At 40.2% G+C, this 23,556-nt stretch overlaps 1 protein-coding gene across 1 annotated transcript in view; it reads left to right on the forward strand.

Moving 5' to 3' along the window:
- Positions 1 to 3,842: 3,842 nt before the first annotated feature.
- T265_04439 (hypothetical protein) overlaps positions 3,843 to 23,556 on the forward strand; it is a gene marked incomplete at both ends in the record, with an annotated part of 108,528 nt that continues 88,814 nt past the window's right edge. The window contains one exon of the mRNA XM_009169184.1: positions 3,843 to 4,105. Coding sequence (XP_009167448.1) covers positions 4,017 to 4,105 — 89 coding nt within the window. The remainder of the gene's footprint in view (positions 4,106 to 23,556) is intronic.

Here is a 23,556-nt window from a genome sequence, read left to right on the forward strand (position 1 = left end):
GCAAGTTTAGTGTTTACCTGAGAATTCTGCCTGTGATGGGACGCCTAGAGGCTCTGCGCAACTGCTTCAGACCTAATAGAAATCCTCAGAAAGGACACAGCGCCACTCATCCTGCAAGCGGAAAATCCTTTGGTGGGAATTTTCGGTTTTACTAAGCTTGTGAAATCATTCTTCCTCAGAGCTACAAATAGATTAGTAGTATTGTGGGGAGGTTCGGAAAATTTTAATTAAGATTTCGCCTAGAAATTTTGCCTGCTTTTTACGTAGGCTGGGAAATAGTTGGAGCCATTAAACAGGGAAATGTTATAAATGTTTTTCACCACTTTTGACTTCCGAAAAATGTTGCCAATCGCAAACCATGTTTTTCCTAAAACGTGTAGTTGACTATTGATCACGCAACTTAATTGTTGTGGAAAGCAAACGAACTTGGTTACTATGTAATTTATTCTGACTTAAATGTTAACTTCAGAGACCCGCAGAGCGCACAAATAGATGATCATCTTCATTAAACTGGAATTAAGGGTGTGGTCATTTGTTTGACGCTGCATTGACAATTGTGGCCTTAAGATTAACTTACATCATATTTAATCGTTTAATTACCAGGACCTATATAATCCAGTATTTCAAGCAACACTTTATTTGAAGGCATACGACCGGAGTATTTTAAAATGCAGCTTGCGATATCTGATGCTTGTATGATTGCCCACTGGCCCTACAAGGTATCCCTCTGTTTTATGCCCATTCTTCATCTTATTTGTCAATGAATAGGACATCAATGGAAACAAGAGGAAAACCTATATCAGTGTATTATTTTATCACGTTTATCGCAGTTGAAAAGTGTGATCACTTCATTCTCCCAAGATTTGCAATGTGCATTCAACAGATCAGATAAAAATCACATTTGCCAAGACAAAAAACAAATGGCATTTTTACTCAAAAATCTTGTGAGCTGTTGATTTTGACTTATTTTGTTTATTTATTTGATTTCCCTCGAGGTGATTGGGGACAGGCAAAGAGAATTTGGTTGGCAAATAGTAATGAAGTCGTATTTGCTGCAGTGTATTATGGCAAGACTCTGCAAAAATCAACAACGCAGCGTTAATGACCAGATTATGGAATGGGACGAAACTTTTCACAGTAGGACTAAAGTCATTAGGAAGGATTTGTCTTTTACTGGTTCAGTGATACTTTGAATCTCGGAGCATTACTGACCTCTAAATCTTATTCATCATCAAAGTTTTAATTAGTGTGACCTTCGGACTTACTGGGCAAAAAACGCTCTTTTGCATTCCAATGAGTCCAAATATTGTTTCTATTGACTCTATTTGATAATTCAGTTCTATGTCCAGTTCTCAAATACGACACCAGTAAACTAGTTATGGTAATGAGAGTACTGACTCAGGCACCTGTCTTACGACTTCCGATCAGACGTACACTTATTTCGATATACATTATATATATATATATATAAACACAAACTGCGAAGTAAATTGTGACGAACTTAGGAGTTGGGCCAAAATTGGCCAAAGTGAATTTTCGATTTAGTTGCGTGCGCAAAATAATCATCCTTACCTGGTTAGTCGCTTATAAATGCTAAGATTTGAGCATGCGCCGGTTCTGCCGTCCGAAAATAGCCATTGCATAGGTTGTTACATTTTGCCGAGAACCGGCGCAAGGGCCGTTTGCGCTTGCGCAAAATGATACTTCAAAGAATATGAACAAACACGTACTCAAGCCAAATTTTTATTGTGGGGCATCTCAACCGCCGGCCATATATACTACTATGTAGCAGACTTTGGCTATATCGGATTCGAAGTAAAGTAGCATTTTCGCTAGCCGGCTGATTATGTACAAACCGTGTTGTGCATATACTGTGATACATAGTTTTTCTATTAGAACGTTGGCGCGAAAGTACATATAAGCCAATGAGCTTTTTTCGGGGACAAGCCCTGAAACGGCTGATACTTAGTGAAAATTCCGGCTCCTCAATTCATGGTCAGACCTAGCAACAAATAAAATAGCGTATACAGAATTAAAAGGCGGATGTGTAAGTTCAAGTTCATAAGATTGTTTTTTCAAACACCCCGGGGTCAGTATGTTCAAAGGTACGTTTTTTCTTATTTTCAATTTTTTCGTGATCATTCTGAACCGAGTTCATGCTAGCTTTATGTAATTTATTTGGCGTGTACTCTACACACGCTTTGCTTGCTAAGGCTTTGGGTATGAAATAGTCAAAGCGGTCAGGTATCTTTTTCTGGTATCTGCCGAAGCCTATCAATGGATATGTTGTCCAAGCGCTTCACTAAAATCGGATAAAAAGTCAGTGAGTGGCGGTATATTGACTGCAAACGTTGACTCCATCCACGATTATGTTCATGTTTATTTACACAACAATCAACACTTCCGTAAAACTGGTGTCTGTGGACATCCACAGAGTGATATAAAACAATAGGAGTGATTAGGGTTTCTTGAGATGCAGTGGACTTTAATTGTGTTTATTACTTCTTACGCTTGGAGCAAAATGAAAGCAACCTCGCCTGTAGAGTTTAAACTACACCATACCTTGATGTTCTATTGCTGAAAATTTGGACGGAGAATAGTAATAAGTATGAAAATACAAAGTAATGATTGAAAATTAGAGTCGTGCTAGGTGTCTTGCAAGTGATGTAAGCAAAATCTGACCAAATGAATGGAACTAACTCGGAAGAGTTTGCCTTTCTTCTGTTCGCTTGAAATCTCCTAACAGAAGACAGTAAGCTAAATTGAAAGAACCTATCACCTGTGATCCAATCGTCCGGGATGGGCGGCTCGTTCCATATAAGTTGTGGGCGTGTAGCTAAAATGCGAAGTCTTTTGCCTAGATCTGCTTTATTTGCGATGTCGATTAAATACATTTATTCTGGATACTTTCGTGGAATTTGTCAGTTCCTGGCCAATACATTATTTTAATATCGGAACTTCTAGTTTTGCGCCCCTCTGTCTGGCGTGGTTTATTAGCGACCTGGAAATTTACAGACGAGTGGGACATGCTTCTACCCAAAAGATGAGATCACGTCTGACTGCGCCAGTATGGGCATTTAAAAATGGACATTTACGGTAATAGGTGACAGAATACACATTGGTTAGTGTCCTTCAAGATAAACAAAGCGGCGTTTTTATGCAGAAGGGCGTCCTGTTCAGTTGTTCTGTGTACAAATTGGTTTGGTTTCTGTTGGAAGACAGTGGCTTATTTCTACTTCTCGTTGACCTCACACAACTCTTCCCTTAGATGTCGTACCCAACTGATGTCCCCTGAACTACGTAGATGAGCTGCTGAGCGCATACGCAATAGAGTTTATTCTGTCTAATTAACTATGTCTAACTTGGTCCTGTTCAACATGAATGTCCACAAATGTCACATTCTTAGAGTCTGAGTTTTTCACTGTCAAAAGTAGTCTATGGCTTTCATGTCCTCAAACATATGTAAACATGTAGTAATATAAAATTTGACGTCAATTCCATGAATTTTTTGTAACGTTTAATTGGGAGAACGTTTCACATTTTCTGTTGATTCTACCCCATATATAAGCTTTTGGTCTAAAAATGGCTCAAGAGATACGTCGAGCCCAAGGACTCCAGCCATACTGAAAAATCTCAAGGCCTCTACCTTCTACATGTGTCAATTGATGATAGGAAAATGTTTTCAGCTGATGTACTGGAAATGTCTCGTGACCACTCGCAAGTGCACGGTGCCAACAGCCTATTGGCCAACGCAAAATGATGGGCTCCTATTGGCTGTTTTAGTAATTTCTTGTGTTTGTCCGGCTCTTCGGATTGTGTTTCCCGGTTGTATCGATTTTGACGAAAAATAACGATGATGTATTTGGGTCAATCCCAGTTTTTTCTCACACTGTCAGAGGCGTGACCAATGTGATTATAACGGGAATCTTCTAAGCATAGCAGGCATGTCCATTTATGCTGTTGAGTGTTAATCCCCTGCATTGTCCCACACAACATATGCTTCGGGGCATAACATCATGATACCAAGATTGTCGACGACTAACCGACAACAAAGTTTGGAAACGGAGTACTACCATGGCGATTCAATGGCACCAAAGAAAAATAGGTGAGTTGAATTTACCTGAGTAGGCTTGGTATGTTGCGCATAAGTTGTGAGCTGTTGGAATAAAAGCTGTTCATTTTTTTTAGTATAAGGTGGCAATAATGGACCTCGAGAATTAGGGACCGACACTTACAGTACGGGTTGGTTCTACTAGGTTTAAGGCGCAGGTTATTTGAAGAGGCTTCAGATGAACTGCTAACAGTGTTTATTTAATCCTCCTTTAAATACTTTTTTGTCTATCTTAGGACGTATCATTTTGTAGACGGCATGCTTCAAAAGGTCAGTCCAGATCTCTATGCGAGAACGTGCTTCAGTTAGAACAAGTGAACGTGGGAGTACGAAAGCCCGTTCCACTTTCCAGTCTGGCATATGATAGTCTGTCATTCATGGGATGAACTTTTCTCGCATGCTGTCTTACTCCTGAGTTGTTGACCACTTGAGGAGAGAATACCTCCAATTTATAGCACAAACGTGTGCCTTCAATTAAAACTGAATTATCTGAATTAACAGACTAAGTGGAGTTTCAAAAAGTTGACTGTTATCTGTGAATTCGTACCTTTCGGTAGACGGTGTATTATCAGTTAGCCAGAGAAAATCGACGTTTTATGCTGTGTGATTTCACATTTTCCTACCATGTTAGCAAAACGGAGGCTTCAGAAATTTGTCTTCGTGCAAGAGAAAGTGCTCTCACGAAAGTGCACTTCAACGCGACGCTCTCCAACTTAGTTCGTAGACTAAATGACGTTTGCCTATTACATTACATTTTACATTACATTTTACAAGCATTGGAGTAGAAGTTTTATTGGAGTAGAAGTTTTATTAAAACGGAAGCAAGTGAATATCAACTAAGAAGATGGCTTCTATACTTGTTTCCCATTTTGATTGCATTATCCTCTCAAACTCAGCTTTAGAGCAGTTTATTATCTTGCTGATGTGAACGTTAATTTGGTGTAACAACAAACTCGGTTTGTTGTTTGATTGGTAGTGTTGCATAATGACACTAACCCATGAATTCAATTTCTTAATTTTCAGAAGTTATGTTTTAAATGTTTTATATAGAAAAATGCTGTTTTTGGGACGCTATTCAGTCAGTTGGTGTTACTATATGAGATACCAAAATAGAAACTTAATTTTAGCACTGTTTTTGATGCATGTACTGGGATATGTTGTCTCTGGGTCATTTAATCCAACAAATATTCCAGCTTGCTGTTTAATGGGAAAATGTCTTTTTAAAAAGCTATTTTTGCTTTTATAAGCAGTGTGTAGGGAGAATAGCGAAACGTTCTCAGTTCTGGAAGAATTCCGTGCTTCCAATCACTCAAAAATTCTGATTACTTGTCACACTATACATACGTACGCGCACACATACACGCTACACATGCGTACTTTTACGCTTGATGAAACTTAGGTGTTTTCCACAGAACTGAACGTTGGGTGGATGGAACGCTTGAAGTTAGGTTAGCTGAAAGTTTTGTGAAGCAAAACAGTCAAAATTTTCCAACAGCAAATTTTATCTCTTCATGGTCCAGTCAAAGTCCTGAACAAAACGAGGGTAAAAGAACGGATTCAAGCAGCGGAATCGATTTGACTTCAAGTATTTTCAAGTGTGGCGTCAGGTTTCTGGCTTTATTGATCTCGTTAAACATTATCATCCACTTTTCCACAGCACATGCTCAAATGGAAAATTTACAGAGACGTACAACTAATGATGGTTTATAGAGTACTTTGGGGCTGTTAACCACACAGTTTTCCGCTAATATATACCCAACGCGACTCATGCAAAACACACTGATTGTGTTTGAATAAATGCAATCTTAAAACTGTTCTCATCGTGCCTATCCAGAAGAACTTATGTTCAAACCTTATCAGGGTTGCCGCATAACTTTCCGAAATGTGTTCTAGTTATAGAAAGAACGCACTGTGTTTGGCATCGTATTTTAAACTAGGGTGGATTGAGGATCACTTTTCTCTCGGTGTTCTTTCTTTTTCAAAACTCATTGCAAGCCTTGATTTTTCTACATAGCCGTTTTGTCAGCGGTAGAATCAGGCCATTGTGACCCAAAATAAAGAATCTAGAAAACTTTTTTGAGTTTCATCTTGTAAGTGAAGGTGATTTATGCCGAAAAGTCCGACGAACTCCCTTACTCTTACATGGAACACTCAGAACCATACAGATGTGCCAGGAGAAATCAGGCCTGTGACATTGCCGGTTCGTTTTTAGGGCGTAAACCGTTCGGCAGTGACAATATAAAAAGCTTTACTTCGTTAGGGGAAAAGAAATTATTCAGAGAGCTCCCTACTGAGATACCGACCTTCGAGAAGACAGTCGCTCGTGAACACGTGATGCTGATTTCGTCGGTGACGAAATTTGATGCTGTATGCTGTCTTACTTCTAGAAAAACAGAGGAACGGCCGTTTCTGGTATATAGTTTGGTCTTCAACTGCTATTCTGGATGTCATGGGTTTAAAATTCTCTGAGAATTGGTGAAACGTAGATTTACTATAGATTTTCATTAGAAGCAAATTATCTGCGCAAATTCCTTAGGCTTTTCTGAACAGAATAACTCCTCTTACAGGGGGAAATCTTGATTAAAATCCACGAATCATTTAAGAGTATCAGAGAACCGTAAGCGTTGGCACACTGCTAGTCACCCAAGTAATCTTTACTGAACAAGTTTGCATGAAATATTTTTCATAGATCATCCTATTTGGGTCCCTTTCTTATAAGCTTTTTCATTCACTATGCTTTCCTGGGTTTCGATTTGATTGCAACCGATGATTTGTTCTTCTGATGTAACGGAAAATTCCTACCTCTATTTCATTCTCAGATATATGTAGAAAACTTGCCCATTGATTTTGTGTGGTTAACTTTATTGATGGAATCAGTGCAATTGCTCTATCACCCAAAATTTTTAACTTTTCCGAACAAAAATTGCATGGTTACGCATTCTCTTTGTTCCGCAAAAACGGTGTGTTATCTTTCAGATAATTCCATTCATAATCTCAACAAAAGTGAAGCAGATTTACTATCGCCTAGCTGCTCAGTACCAAACGGTGAGGGTTGTCCAATTTACCAAGTTATCAATTTCTGCATTGCTAAAGTCTACAGATTTTTTTAAGCTGGTTCAAAGGAAATTCTGCGATAAGCTAGCCGTAAAACTAATGGCCTGGTTTTTCGCCATCCCAGGTATTACGCAACATGTCGTTATAAATATGTGTAAAGCAATATATACGTTCATCATAAGGTCAAACCTACACTCCCTTTTGTAAACCTAGTCAATTCATATGTGGATAGAGTCTTCTTCGCAACTAGAAAACTGGGACATAGAATAGTGCGATTTCCCAAAAAACAAATATGTTCCCCGAACTCTCCACATAAATCGTTTTGTTATTTTAACTCACTTTCCCACAAAGTTAGGGCTTTGTGTTTCCGTTCTTATTAACAAGATGAATTTTGTCCTGCCTGACAGACGAGTAGGTGGACCGCGTTTTGAAGAAGTAAGAAAAAGATCCCCTGGCTACTAATTCCAGCACTGCTTTGCATGTTTACATTGACTGTCGAGTGCAAAAATAAATGATCATGTTGTACGAATTGCAGAGCTCGATATTTTTCTTAACGAAAGTATAATGTCATTCTGCCAAACAAAAAAACAGGATACCGACTCTCAGCTTACGGCTAGCAGATCGTACAGTGTCAAAAATGCAGATAATATGATGGGTTGCTTTTCAGGCTTCTGCAAAATGGCAAAAGAAGCATCTATTTGTGTATCATCTGGGGCGATATTTGGTGGGCCAAGTTTTAAAGCATTTTACCGAGTTTGTTCGGAAACGTAGGGTTCCTAAAACAACAAAGTCGGTCTGCCTGTGATCCCTTTTGTTGCCACATATTATGACATAATACTACAGTGTATTACACTCATAATGCGTATCAGTATATTAGGTGGGTATAACACAATGTGTAATATATATTATGTAGCAAATGAGAGACTATACATATCGCATACATTTTACACACGCATGTTCAAAAGACAGCTTGCATAAGTCAAGAATGGTAAACGCTACTTACGGAAGGATTTTATGAGTACAAAATAACGCCCATCCAAGCAAAAATTAAAAAAATTTGAGACATAGTTCAACTAACTTCAGATATAATATCGGAATGATTTTACCTGCAAACTGTCGCTACAACTCGGTTGTAAATTATGGAGTGAATTGTATCCATCAAATTAGAAATACCAAAACTTTTCAATAAATTCTGAGCAGTGATTTATTTCTTGGACGCGTTTACTACTGACGCAACTCACGCTAACATTTCCACGTTCAGAAGTGTATGGGTTTGTGTGCCGCTAGTACAATGCGAACATTGGTGTTCTTAGTTGCAGCAATCATTGCTAATGAAAGGCTTTTAAGCAATGATTCAAGAAGCTGTACACCGCCGTTTTTCCGGAATCGTTCTTCAGAACGTTGGTGTAGTATTTTTTAATGGTTCTACTCTACATAAATGATTTAATCGACTAGTGCTGCGTTGTTCCATCAAGTTGTAGGGCTTTGGAAAATCCGAATCAAGTTTCTCATCTTTTTACATGGAAAACGATCTCATAAATTAACGTGTGAGGTTTTCACCAGAGCAATAACGGCATGGACATAAATCAGTCGCAAAATATATTAGACTGCGATATTATCCAGTAGACATTACGAAACCACCAACGATATCTTCCTTCAAATTATCACCAGCTACCACCAGTGTAATGCAAATATAGATAAAACTAAATGCCAGAGTACCATTTTTAAGAGAAATACGTAAAGCGGCACAATTTGAACAGTATATATCCAAAGTGTTGTTTGCATTCACTTGAGGAGTAGCTACTTATGACCGCTTTACTTTCAGGTTTTCTTGTATCAGAGATAAGAATGAAATGCCTTTGGTGTGGATTCTTAACGTGGTAAAAATACACCTACATTTCGGTGACATCAGGTGTTTGGCAGCAGAGGAACTGGACGTTTGGAGAAATTCAACCTCATAGTTGGGCGACTAATTATATATTACTTTCCAAAGCGATTTCTTCAGCTATCAAACCAATCGTATTTTCTACCAGTTTTTTGCTAGCGATTGTTTACAATTCTTTTGTAGAATATCAAACTTCTTTGTACCCATTTATTTACACCGCATGTCAAGCTGAATACTTGCGGGCTTAAAATGCCTCCTGGATATCCTATAATCTTCCCCCTGAACAGATTTGCTACCCTATACAGTGCAAGCTAAATACAAAGATACAATATGCAGAAACCAGGTATGTAATTGTCTGTATATAATGTACAACTCATATTTTCACCGAAGTTATCCATATTTTAAGAGACCACCTGCACTAGAATTACGAAATCAAATCCCTATATATTTCGCCCATCAACATGATGAAGGAGACCAGAACTTCGATATAGAACGTACTGATACACTACGAGTTAGCACCTAGCATTACACCATTACGCCAAATCTGGCAATCGGAACTCAGCGGGGCACTTCGTATTTATTCACTCACGCGGAGTTGCTAATCCATTTCTGCACGCAACAATCGCATCGTGCTATCATTATGTGTACGTACTCTTATGGAGAGCCCACTTTTTAGTTGTTGCATGCTTAGATTGGCAGAGTGTGCAAACTTAAAAACAGTCACAAACACGCTGGTTCATTAACATTCAAATGAACCTGTTAATCACGATATGCATCTGGTTTGATTGGGAGGAAAACATTTCCGCTGCCAGTATGTAGCATATTCACCAGTGCTTAGTGTTTATGCCCCAAAATATTGACTACCTATTGAATGGGCGGCTGAACGGTTTCAAGGTGAACATAGATACACTCAACATAGCTTTCAAACTTGGTGTGCGAGTTCAACAATGAAAAAAATGCTGCCTTAGACCGAACTTTTCATTTGGCCCTCTAAAGTAAGGCAACCTTCAAAGCAGCCTCTATGAAAAACCTCTACAACAGCTGTAATTCCACTGTTTAAACAATTATCTCTTAGGTTAGGTTTCTTATATAGACTCACTAGTAGACAAATAACACTATACCCTGACAGTACTTCACCTTATATTATCCGCAAAAAATCTTATCTACATTCGAGTGAAATAATATTGATGTACTTTCACAGCATACCTTATGTCGAACGAAACGCTTGGTGTATGTTCGTGCATATTTCGACGTAGGTCTAAAATAAGTCACCCTCTATTGAGCTTATCATTTGAAGAGGCCGATACCCAAATAGAACACGTCAACTTGGTTACATATTTTTTGGACTGAACTTGATACGTCCTGGAAGGTTGTTCCTTAAGTGCAAACTGGCCCAGTTCGTGTAGACTAGTCTTGAAATTTTGGCAAGAAATATCAATGGCCTATCAGATAGTCGTGCGTAATTGTAATGGGGAAAAAATCAAATATATCAATGGATCGCAACACTCAAACAAAAGAGGAAGAATCAGAGGTCTCATTTGGTGTCACTGTTCACATTGGTGGACCCCAATTCTGCAAATCAACAGTCGCTGAACTATTGGACAGTCATGGACCTCCCAACAGATTACAAACGAAAGAAAACACTGTGAAAGCTTCAACACTGGCTTGTCAACTTTCATCAAATTTAACAACGAACAATACAAACAACTGAGAGAATCGTCAATGAATTCCATAATTTCATGGTTCACCGCCGAGGTTACAGTGCAAAAGCCGGAGAGGATCGTATTGCCCGAGGTGAACTCCAAACTGTGGATACGTTATGTAGACGGAAATTTTGTCATCGTCGAAATGAGCGAGCTACAACGAACAATCGAACTCATAAACATTGTATTCGATGACATCAAGTTCACAATATGTGTATAGACCACCAAGGAGGAGAAGAGAAAACTACTAAGACCAACAAATCAAACAGCAGTGAGGTAGACCAAGGCGCTATTCAGACAACCAATGCACGAACGGAAGAGGGAAAGATAGGCGACAATTTCAAAAGTAGTATGGCAATAAAAAGTGAGGAATGCTGACCACAACGCAACACAGATCGTGATCTGACCAATCAGAATCCAGGGAAGATAATTAATATTAGTCAGCCAGGTTAGAGCTGAATGCTGGTCTCGTTAAACTACATAAGCGCGAACACGGAGTGACCACCTGCAAAACAGAGCACTGAAGATGTGTCCCCGAATGGTGACGAAACGTCTTGAAACATTTTTTAAGCCCGGCGAACAGATCAATAGCCACCTGATCGGTTACTCCTCAAGAACATTACGAATTAGGACAACCCATACGCCCATAGACGAGACAACCAAACGGACAATCTGGATTCTCAGTCCACTTCTTTTTTCGACGCACTATTATATTTGAGGGTCTGCTTACTTTCACTTGACATCACTTCGCTATGTCCGATGTTCAAGGACGGAAAAGTAGCGTACCTAGTTGGCGCATAAAATATTTGTTGTGAAATCTAACGGGAGGCGTTAGACGTTCGGCAGTTTATTGGAGAGTCACCTCACATTAATGTCATATTGCAGTTGGTTCTGCAACTGAATCACGTGGATAGGCCTTCCAGTTCGTTTATTCATCAGTTTTGGCCATGCTGAAGCGACCAACCAAATTTGCCTACATGAGGCACCTAAAGTTTAGTCGGCAGAATTATTGTTTATTGTTGTTCAGTTTCTTCGGAACTTCCAGCCACAGAGAGTGGGTTCTTCTTCTTGGCTTACAGTTCCCAAAAAACTTGCTTAAGCTGAAGTCCAATTAAACTGTCAATCAAGGTGCTCTACTCGATATCCCACCCGTTCGTACAAGATTGTTTGCATAGGCAATCTGTTTGCATTGGAATATCGCTCATAGATCGTGTCCTATTGTCGCAGTCCCGGGCAGGATAAAATAATTTTTAGAAAGTTGGTTGCGCCGGCTACACTTCGTAAACATACTGGATCCATTAAATTTCTTCGCGAATTTCGAGGTTGTTTTGTACGTCTTCAGCATTTACAGTCGCTACCATCACAATTACGCGGCCGGGATTTAAGGGATTTAGGAGATATACAGCTTCAAGTTCACGTGGAATGAAGGTGTCGAAACATGTTAAGGCTGACGTTTAAGCCACAGTGAAAACATGGTTGAGTGCCTCTGGATCATCTATGGTAAATTAAGATTGTTAATTTTTCCTTTATAAACTAAGTCATGTAAGCTGAAAGTGCTTGTCTTTTTGGTGCTACATTTGGCTGTACACCAAAATGCACTGCAGGTTTTGTGGACGGGTAACGTAAGATTCGTACAGATTCGTATGCAGTTTACTCAGTTTAGTGGTTCCGCTCCCACGAATAAGTGGGCGCCATTTAACTGGCGAAAGTGTGTGTTGGATAGGAAGGTGTACTTAACTGCGATGTGAAAACCGCGATTAACTGGACGTTCTGGTTACTTACAACTGTCGGCCGCCGACAAAAACTTTTATCCAGTCCGTTCTTACAAACTCGAGTGACCAATATCACGTTACATGGACCATATATTTGCCTGTCTTCCTGCAACGGACAGTGAGAACCAATCAGTTTGTATTAAAATTGAAATAAACCGTGCAAATGCAACTTCGACGTTTCTCTGTGGTTAGTCATGCAGAATTAATCCTATTGATCATCAGGATCCACTTTTGCAGAGAAAAATCCACCATTATACATCAAGTGATTTAGGAGTTGCTTGGCTCTTTGCAGTGATAACTTATTCTCTGACTGTCCGCATTTTTTGTATTCCATACCCATTTTACCAGGCTACTGGAGAACGCTGTCAAGGAGATGGTATTTGTTAATACGCAACGAGTCGAAGGCCGGAAAGGAAGTTATCGATAGTGCAGTCCTAATCTGATGATTCGGTACAAACTACATATTGTAGAGAGCTTAAGAAGGTGTCACTGCTACTTATTGTAGCCGCCTAAAGTCTGGTCAAGTAATTTGAAGTAGAACTGTATATAATGTAGATTGTCATGCCTACTATCTATATCACTGCTGCAAATTTGGAAGGATGGAATTCTCGACTAACTTGAGTCCATGACAGAAACATCAAAGAGAAGAATTTCGTTTCAAACATAATACGACTTCCGCTTCCGTTAAAAAACCTGTTTTGGACAAGGGCAGCAATTAGGAAATTCAGGGCGTCAGTGGTTAACCTACACCATTAAGTTGATGGTGTCATCCTTGGGGTGGATTCCAGCCGGCGAACCAGTTCACACTTAGGTTGACAGGTGCAAACTAGGATAAAGTCCGCGGTAGGTGAGACCGAGATTGAGCATTCAAATCCCTACTCAGAAAGCTGTTTTAGTCCGTATTGTTTGTACTTCCGTCCAGATTAAAAACCGATATCACTTGATTTAATGCCTATTTTTGGCCAATTTATTTACCACGCACCTCCTAGTCGTTCTATAACGCTACGACTACCAATATCTTTATTTAGTCGGTTCAATCTTTCTTCGCGTAATTAAGCACAGTTAACACAAAAAGTGATAATTTAGGGCTTGTTCTTGATGTGTGATAATGAGTAGGGCATATATTAACGATAATGTGTGCCTTTTTTGAGGCAGTAGTAACTTTTCGAAAAACGCCACAGGAAGATTTGTGAACCACCGAACGGAAGAGAGTAAGTGTGATAGTTCGCTTATGTACGATTTTGTTCTGAAGTGCACAGACCCTCTTCTTCTAGTATAGCCCTACCCTATCACAGTAATACCGTAGAGCCATGATTCATCCTACCCGCGATAAAAACGCATACGAGAGTTAGCTAAACTGTGAAACAGTGTTCTCAAAACTGAGGACCTTTCAGATGAATCGAGCACACCTGTCCCGAAGTTCGGTTTGTGGTGACTTCTCACATAGCAATGGGTACTTTCTGTCGGAGTTGTTAGGACTGAATTGTCGTTTATAACTTCTGGGTTTTTATTCAGAGGGGACACAAAATAAGATAATTGAGGGAAATCTTAGTGAAACAAAGTTTCATGAAACCACCACCTGTCACGCGGTGATTATGTAGTCAGCCATAGAGGTTTAAGCCGAAATCTTGAGATGTATCGTGACCCTGGTAAGTATCTCTTGCCAGAAGAGAAACAGTTGTTGGGCTGAACTGTGAGCACAATACCTAAAACACCACCTGAAAGTTGGGAAAAAATTAAATAAGATATCTGCTGATGGTATAAAGTTGCTAAAATCCTCATAAGAACCAAAAGATTCCGTCATACTACCAGGAAGCTTCAAGAAGCTCAAAATGAAAAATGGAACCTTCCATCTGGGGTATCTAATGAGTAGGTGAAAATGTGACATGAATTTCCGAACATGGGTGTCTGTAAGTGGTTGCACTATTGCGGTACGATCACTCATTATCATTTAGGTTGGTAGCGTAGCCACTTACTGCAAATTCAAATTACCAGCATTTTAAGACAGATTTAAGTGGAGCATATAGTTGAAGAAACTCGCCGACTGCGCATAACCCCAAGGAGGGCAAAAAACGATTTCGTACTTGCTACTTTCACGGGCTTCCACCTTAGCTGTGTGATTGGCGTCACTCCTAAGCAAATACCGGCGTGTGGGAATATCAAATAATTCATAAATGTAAAGGGTGAACTGATAGGGCAGCAGACGCCGGCAACTATCTGAAAAATCAGTGGTGTATGACACAGTCGATAAACAGAAGTTGATCGACTAAATTTCTTGGACTTTTTGCCTCTGAAGCGTCCAATGGGTGGAAGAAAAAATGGGCAGTGTTGTTGTGTGGACTTACCTCAGTGGTAGGGAAATATTACAGCCGCATCTGTTGCGTTTTGTAGCTGACATCTGAACCTTGATTGTAAAAAAATTGTGGATGTAAAAATGACTCCAAATAAACACTTATACAGCTAAAGATTTATCATGAGGTGACCAAGGGATACAAAAGAGTGGTCTTAAATTTTTTCGTCACGCCAGTCAGACCAAAAGATAGCTTTATGCTCTGCGGATTACCTATGCCATAGTATAGACGCGCACTTGTTGCAAGGTGTGCCAGATGACAGGGGTAAACAGAAGTGCTGGTTGCTCGTGCACCGCTCCTGCTCAAAGGTCCAGGGTAACTGATTTAGGGGTAGTTGTGTGGAAAAGTAAGGAAATTCGGTATCTTTCTCTAGTCGATATGGTTTCGTTAGCCGATTATCTGAGTTGTAATTGTGGCAATTAGCGAACTCATTCTTTGGTTAATAGTATATTTCTTGGGTTAAACTGACACGTGAAGTTGTACATCTCAGGATGGTTGCCGACTGTACAATTCACGACAACAGGAGTTTTCCATTCACTAAACGACATTGATTTCTAAACCACCGCCGCGAAAGAAGAGACCAGTGGAATAGAGGAATACTATGACTTGCCAAAGATGTCTCACAGTGGTATATTCATTGCATTCCAGCGTTTCGGCCGCAACCGGATATTGCTTCTGCTCAACGGTGAACTAGGAATTTCAGTAGTATCTGTGCCCGGTTTATAGGTCGTCAAATCAAACTGTATCAAACATATCTCACCTATTGTAAAGTTATCAACTGATTTAACGTTTAAGGTCCCGATAAACTTTTATGACAGGTTCAACAGCTTCAAACTTTATGCTGAACCAGATAACACCCACCATCGATTCACAACTCACTATCTATCTTCTGGTCAGTATGCGCTATACATCACACTGGACAGCCTTGATGAGGCCTCAGGAAACAAATCTATCCATATAAAAAGCTGTTTGGAGATCTCCACATTACAGCCTATTTTGAAACGGCCTCCTGAATTATAACATTCGAAGAAAATAAACTCGGCCAACAGAGGATAGTTACAAAGGCTTGACCATCTATTCAGGTTAATATGACCTGCGCTAGGGTTTGTTTGATGTGGGTAGTGCAACGTATTAGTTGAGCCCCAAAGGATCCAAAATCTTGAAACGTATACATTTGCCAATTTCTTCAACAACCTCAATATATCTTTCACGATTTTTGCGCTCCTGTGGGAACAGTGATTACAGTATACTTTCAGAGTTTTTGCTTTTGGTGAGCACCCAAATAATACCTAGAATTCTCCGGTTATCTATCAGGCTTCCGAAGTAGGTTGGTAACTTCGGCAAGGTTGCCTCGTATTTTCGTGATTGTCGTCCTTAAGCATATCATGTTTTGTTATCTCAAAGCTAAAAATAATAGTAATAAAGCACACTTTGAGGAACAACTTAGAGGTTGTACAGCGTCAGTGGCAGGAAAGAAAATTGTCCTTGTGTCAGTACCACTCAAAGGTGAGTGGTACCTGAACGGTGATGTGCAAAAAAGACAGAAGCTGCAACGCAAAACTCCCAAATGTCAGGCAGAACATAGCGTCCATTTCCATTCAAGATGTTTTGCTAGAAAATTGATGATTCAAATGTTTTTACACCTTTCGGCTGAGAGAAAAGTGACAATCAGATATGCAAAAAACCACAGGCTATCGAGGCGCGTTTTGATATCTCAAGTTGTGATCATGGTTACTATTCTCTTCACCTGTCATCACTCACCGAGGTGAAATCATAAATGAGTAGAAAGTTAGTGGCACATTGCCCGGCGTTGGTGTGTACGCGTCGAGCAGTTCCATGCGTGTATTTATGCGTTTCTTGACGCCGTGGACGGTTGGCCTCCGGCTACGGCTGGTCCTCTGGACCCTTGGTTTCGTCCGTCGGATGGTTGACTAGCTCCCTGATTACTCGGTATCGAGATAACTTCTGACTCAGCATCATTCGATGACTTTAGATCTGTTCTCTCCGCGTAGGTTTACAGGTGCCTATCGTAGTCCTGCTAACCGGTGCATCCAAGAATGACAGCTGATGGTTCTTCTCAAATTCAACAGTGAATTTAATTTCTTCGAATACAATGTTGAGTAGTTGCATCAGGAATTCGCAGACATCGCTGCACAGCTGAATTAGGTAAACAGGAGAAAAACCATCTAACTCAGGTGCTTTAAATCAAAGTTGGCCCGTGAAATTTATTCCGAACGACAAAGAAAAAGGACATCGGTAGCAACAACAACAGCGACAACATGTACAACAGATTGTTCTACCGTACACCAGGAAAGTATCCGTACAGAGCACACGGCCAGCGTAACCAAGTGAAATTCTGATGCCCCAGAGAACGACAACTACATTGTGGAAGTTGATTTTCAAGCGAAAAAACACTGTGGCTGAAATATCGGTAACTGTGTTTTTTTACTGATTCGACTGCACTGACGGCTACCAATACTCCGTTCGTCTGGTAGGACGAAAACGGCAGCACGGTATTCAGAAATTATGACTCACACTCCGTTGTTTAAATGAACGGGGAGTATTTAGGACAAATTAAATCTAGGTAAACTGGAGAGCGTGGCATGTGGAAACATACGAACGGCAAGGAATATCGTGGTACATTGCCACGAGTTCATTCAAGTAAGCGTACAAGCATATCACTACCAGTCTAAGCGGACATTACAGAAGAGACTGATGGGTGAGGTGGCATTTATGATAACCATGGGACGGACAGGTAAGTGGCCGCAGGGAATATGTCGAAGAGGTCTTAGTCAGAGCAATCAGAGAGCAAGCCAAGCATTTACCAGGGACCATTTATTTCTGGCGTCAAGGCACATAAAAGGGCAAGCATAGCGCTGCTCAACGCTTACTCGCCGGCGCCCCCTGATGTACCGCTAAATTTCTGCGCACTGAGCGTGTCACCCCGGTTGGTGGCGGAAAGTTTGCCAACAGACTGACTAACTCAGCGAGGAATAACAGTCACAGCAGTATCTACACTGCTGAATGGTCATGGCACTTCAAAATCAATAATCGCTATCAAAATTTAACCTTCGAATCTTTGAGATACCAAACATTGGTTCTACAATGTTGCCCAAATTTAGCTAGCTGGGAAAAACGGTTCTCATTCATTTATTTTAGGCTCACTTCTCGTCACAAAATGACTGATTCTTATCAGTGGTCCGAATACGAGTTAAATCTCGTACCGTGCCCTTAATGTTCAGTTGGATAAATCACATTACATCGTAGCAACTGACAAGACTATGCACTCGCAAGGTGTGTTGGTATTGACAAAAGTAAGCTAACTAGGAGGATTCATAGTTTTAAAAGCCTTATCGGCTGGCCTTAAAGCCACTTTTGTGTACAATGCTGATTGGGTGATATACCTCTACAGATATAGGGATTTGTGAATAGTTTTTCATCGCTTGTTGTTTGAAGATAATTTAACCGCTTTCTTGTCAACCAGTTGGTTCTAATGTGCTTAAGTAGTGATCGGATTATGAATGGTTTATGGACATGCACTTCAAGGTTTACTTCGCATTTTTACACTAACCCGTCTGGCAGAGATATGCTAATTTGTTTCACGCCCTCTCGTATGATTCACAATAGATTCACCAGGTAACAAGGTACTCGTAATAATGGATTGATGGAGATCACACTAATGGGAATGTGACAGATGGTGAACTGTAAAAGGCCGAGAGTTTTCTTTCCCCCAATAAATTTTTTCTCCGCCCCACGGTTGATGAACGATAAGCGGAATCCTTCTTTCGTTTTTGCAATTTTGTCTACATCCGAAGTAGCAGTTACATTACTATATAATAAACCCCAATAAATAGTAAAAACTGCTACAGTAGTATTTCTGCGTCAGCCCTATATTTTCTCCATGTATGAGGGCCAAAAGCGTCATTACAGTTCAGTTGGACTACCGGTCGGTGGTCAGAGGAATATACCCCTAATCGCTGTGAACATCGAGCTCCATTATTTAACTGGCAGCGTATGCATAATACAGTTACTTCAGTTGGTTTCAACTTACCCTCAAAGGGGATCTGTCTAAACTATGCTTATTTTTTATTTTGATTTGTCCGAAAATTTTTGTACTCAGAATTCGCCTTACCCGCTGAACCCAACGAATCTTTTTGGCCTTTATAACGTATTTTTACCTGTTATCCGCAAAGACGTGACAATGACTAGATACTTTACAACCCTGGCATGTGGGTGGAAAAGATTGCTTTTCATAGACTCGTTTATCCGGAAAATGGCTTCAATGCATATCTGGGTACCCGAACACTTGGTTCAACATCCTTTGCTTTCAGTGACCATGGTCGTGTAGGAGTATGAAAAATCCCCGAAAAGCAACACAAATAACATAAGGTGTAATTCCGAGTACCCGTTATTATGGAGAGTCAGTGAGTGATGAGAATAAATAGTCGGAAAACTTTGGTCAGGCTAAGTGATAACATTCACAAGGCAGATGTAGACTGATGCAGCATCTTGGCTTTGGAATGTATCAGTAATGCACCGTGTGCGTATTTGATGAACGCAACTTCATACCAGGACATATCCATTTGTGTTGTGCTGGAACAAAAATATTTCCAAAGAATCATGACAATCGGGCTTATTGACATGTATTCCTTGCATAGTTGGGGGAATAGCTTGAACAATTTTATAGAGAAATCGTTTCTATGCTGTCGCATGAAGTGCGTGGTTAACCTCATGCAATTGAATTCCGTAGATGTTCGCACGTATGCACCTTGTAACTCCGGGGTGCGTTTCTCGCTCCGGTGGGGTACCATTATCATTCCCGGTTTTTCAGGTGAGAGGATTAGCCATCAAATTTTAGCGCAATCCAAAATACGAATTACTAGTGAGCATAGAATAAACGGAGATTCAAATCGGTTGATCCAGAGATTAAGCCTGTTTTTTCAAACTGAACAACAGTTGTCTTTAGTAAGTCTTTAGTAAGTAAGTCTTTAGTAAGCTGAGTAACTTATGTGACGGAATTCTGCCTTTAACGGGCGGGCAACAGATTACGTGTTTTCGATTTCCTGTTTGCTTTCTATCATCCCATAATGGAGAAAATGCTCAATCGGCCGGATTGTGCACAGTAGGCAAAATTATTCTTGTAGCATCATTGTAGCGTCAGTTTACTTAGATGGAACGCGCTAGTCACTTCCCTCCGAAAATTTTTTGTAATTTATTATTGTCTTTGAGCTTCAAACTTTTTAGTAGTTTGTTCAAGGGTAACTTCAGTAAAACCAGATTTAATTATACGAATTCAGAAAACTCTATGCCGAGTGAATTTTTTACTACTGCTGACAGTAATGCTTTCCGAAAAAAGATGTTGGGCATTCAGACGGTCCAAGGATTTTTGATCTCAATAAGATCTTCACATTTCTGTCACCTTTTTTTCCTGCTTAAAGGAACTCTTCCATCAATTGGAACCATCTACTCGAGTTCCTTGTTTCGCTACAGAATGGGCAGTTCTTCCGAGACTAACCACCACTTCAACCGCGGAGATAAACGAACCTTGCCTGCGTCATTCGCTAACTAGGATTACTATGAAACCGATCCTCTAGTAATCATATAATGAATTCATGACGGGAATTCCCCCAACATATTACTGTCACCCAGCACCGCGCATTTGTATTGAGAGCCAGTAAGTCATATCTGGGACTAATAACTGCCAAAGGTTTCCTCCTGTATTATCTTGTCTTGGCTGACTTGGCATTGCTCATTAGGAATAAAACATTATTTGTTTAATTTCATTAGTGGACGATTGACACTTTTTCCTGCCCAACATTACATTGGGTGACCTAAGCACCAGACACACTAAAAGTGGGCCAAAATATTACATTATTCTTAACCGGATAGACATTTTGCACACAATGACGTGCCTCAGTTCACCATATAGTCTTGCTATCAGAATTTGTGTAGCTGTCGACCGTATTTGGCATTACTACCATTTGGACTTATGATTTGTTGGACTTCTCATCAAGTTTGGCTGCGGAATCGCTGATAATTCGTTTGCATTCGACAGAATATGGAAAATGAGTTGTTGATCAGGTTTTCCATGAGTCTATCAATAATACACCTTAGTTTACTGTCTATAATGTGTCATCCGAACATGTCGACCCTTCGCGGATAAGGAACAAAATCAATTTCGCTTCTGAGTCAAGGTACACACATACATTACACTTGACATGGTCACCAACTGACAGTCAGTATGCTTTTACACAGTGACAACCTAAACAAATCACGTGGGATCTATTGACTGCACCTAATCTTTATATTGATTTCTTAGAATGGTTGTTATTTAGCAACTGATGGCCTGACCCACCATAATTTTTTTTAATTTTAAAACATTGTAAGAGACCGGGGAAAAAATTACGAAACACAATCCTTTGTCGAATATACACATATAATGTAAACCACTTGGTGCTGTGTCCTAAAATCCTGGTGAAAAACAGCATTCCTTTTGAGGACAGTGGCCCCTGAAGCGTAAAGAGATACCTTTTATCTCCTGAGGTGAAATCGTGCACACCTTATTTATTGGTCACCCTCGATAATCAGAACAACTTATATCAAATATCACTGCAGCTAGTGAGCGTAAGCCATGCACAGACTCTCTATGTGGTAAAAGATACGTGTGTTCACTGGTAGACGTCCGTAAGATAGCATCGAGTAGTGAGCCTGCTGAGTTGCAAGGATCGGGTTATTGCGATTTATGATAGTGCCACCGGGTGCACTGTAGAAGGCCACTTACAACCCTCTGTATTCTGACCGCTGCAACTCCAAACATATTTTACCTTATTCATGTAGTGACGACTGAACAATTGTGTAGCGGTTATTTTGTTCCCAATGCACATATACCAAGTTCAGACAATGAGAGATTGGCGTGGGCATTATCGCAATGGCGATTGAAGAGTGAAAATAAACTACTTTATTGCCACATGGTCCTTAACAAAGAAACATATCCACAATCCGGAGTAAACTACATTGGTGACTGTTATACTCTTCCAACAGTGAACTTCCGTTCGACCAATCACAGTAACCTGAGACTCAGTGCATAAATTTCCACTATAAACGGCGTGAGATTTTGCTAAGCTGACGTATTTAAACACCAAGATCTAGTCGGCTTTTATGGTTTTCTTTCTTAAGAGCCTTGGAAGACTGTACATATCTTGCGCGCTCAATACCATTTTCGACATAAAGTGACAGTTCCATCCCCGCGTATTTGCCAAAATTGTTAGGGAAAATTTACATGACGTCCTCTTGTGGATGCCTCTGAAATTAATTGTCGTTAAAGATACTTATCAAAGTCGCCGCTCCGCTGGTTCTATATTTGGCGAGTTGCATGCATGCTGATCCTTTAACGACCCACCCCAAAGCCAGAGCAGCTAACAGTTATCCGCTAAATGGGGCGTCTCTTACCTATGCAGGATATGTTGGTCGACACCGCATGGGTTAGTCAAGTGAGAAGTGCGTCGGGCTGCTCGAATGAGCAGCAGACTTTGCCTGATGACCACCTCAAAATACCGTACGGCTCAGAGCAAATTGGTTGAGAATGCAGTCATGCCGGACTGCTTTCTCTGTTTGTTATGCATCGGAATTGGGCATTTCATTAAGGATTTGTTAAGCTGGGCGTCACCAGTACGTCACACCTCAGTCATCCATGACTGCACTGCTGGTCCTGGCCTCCCTTGGGAACGTGATGCACTGTGTGTGCCCTTACTACTTATTCTACCTACAATTTAATCTGTTGTGAGTTTGCCATGGTAAAAACGTTAGTGGAATCGCCATATAACAACGCCGAATATATATGAACCGTGAAGTGTGGGTGCTTGTTGAACAATATCATAATAGGGAATGAAAAGCAGCGGAGAATTTCTTGTACTAATATTTAATTTACCTTCGATTTTCAGAAAATGGAAACAACTGTAAGACCTGATATCACCATTTTATAAACCGTACTCTCGATTGAGTATACCATCTTTGTCGTATGGATACCGTGTAATAGAGGTGCAGCGTTATTATGCAACGCGTCACTCTCCTTCACGTCTCACTTGATGTCTTTGTTGGCCAGTTTTGAATAACTAATCGGAAATTTGCCCGGTGATATATATACCACATCTCAAAATAGTCAGTTGTGTATTGCTTGAAGCTCTACTGATGTAGTTCTGCTTATTGGTTTCCTTAGGTTTTTCTCAGATAAAGGTGAATAAGTGAAGCGAGTATACAGTTGGAATAGTGTAATGGGGATTCGAGCTCACGCTTTATTCGTCTCCTGCCAATAGCCAGAAGTCATCAGAGGTTTCTTATCAGACAAGGTCTGTTAAAAAAGGAACTATGATATTTTGGTAGATGGCCGCTTGTTTGAAGTATTGGCGCACTGAAAGCAACTAACCAATCCTTTTTTGTGCACTACGTCAGTAATTCTTGCCTTTCCTCGTTCAGCAACGCATTCAAGAAGGACTAATTTCACTTGAAACTGGATAGTGGGTCCAGAACCACTACTCTTGCGTACACAGATTGGGTGAGACGACCAAGCTCACCAAGCAGAACATCGCAGTGACCAAAGTTAAGTTAAGCATGACTGAACTAAGGAGTTCTTTATTTATTTAATACCGAAATACCACATAGGTAGAACCTAGTTAATAAAAAG

Source organism: Opisthorchis viverrini (assembly GCF_000715545.1).
Source record: "Opisthorchis viverrini unplaced genomic scaffold opera_v5_73, whole genome shotgun sequence".
NCBI lineage: Eukaryota > Metazoa > Platyhelminthes > Trematoda > Opisthorchiida > Opisthorchiidae > Opisthorchis > Opisthorchis viverrini.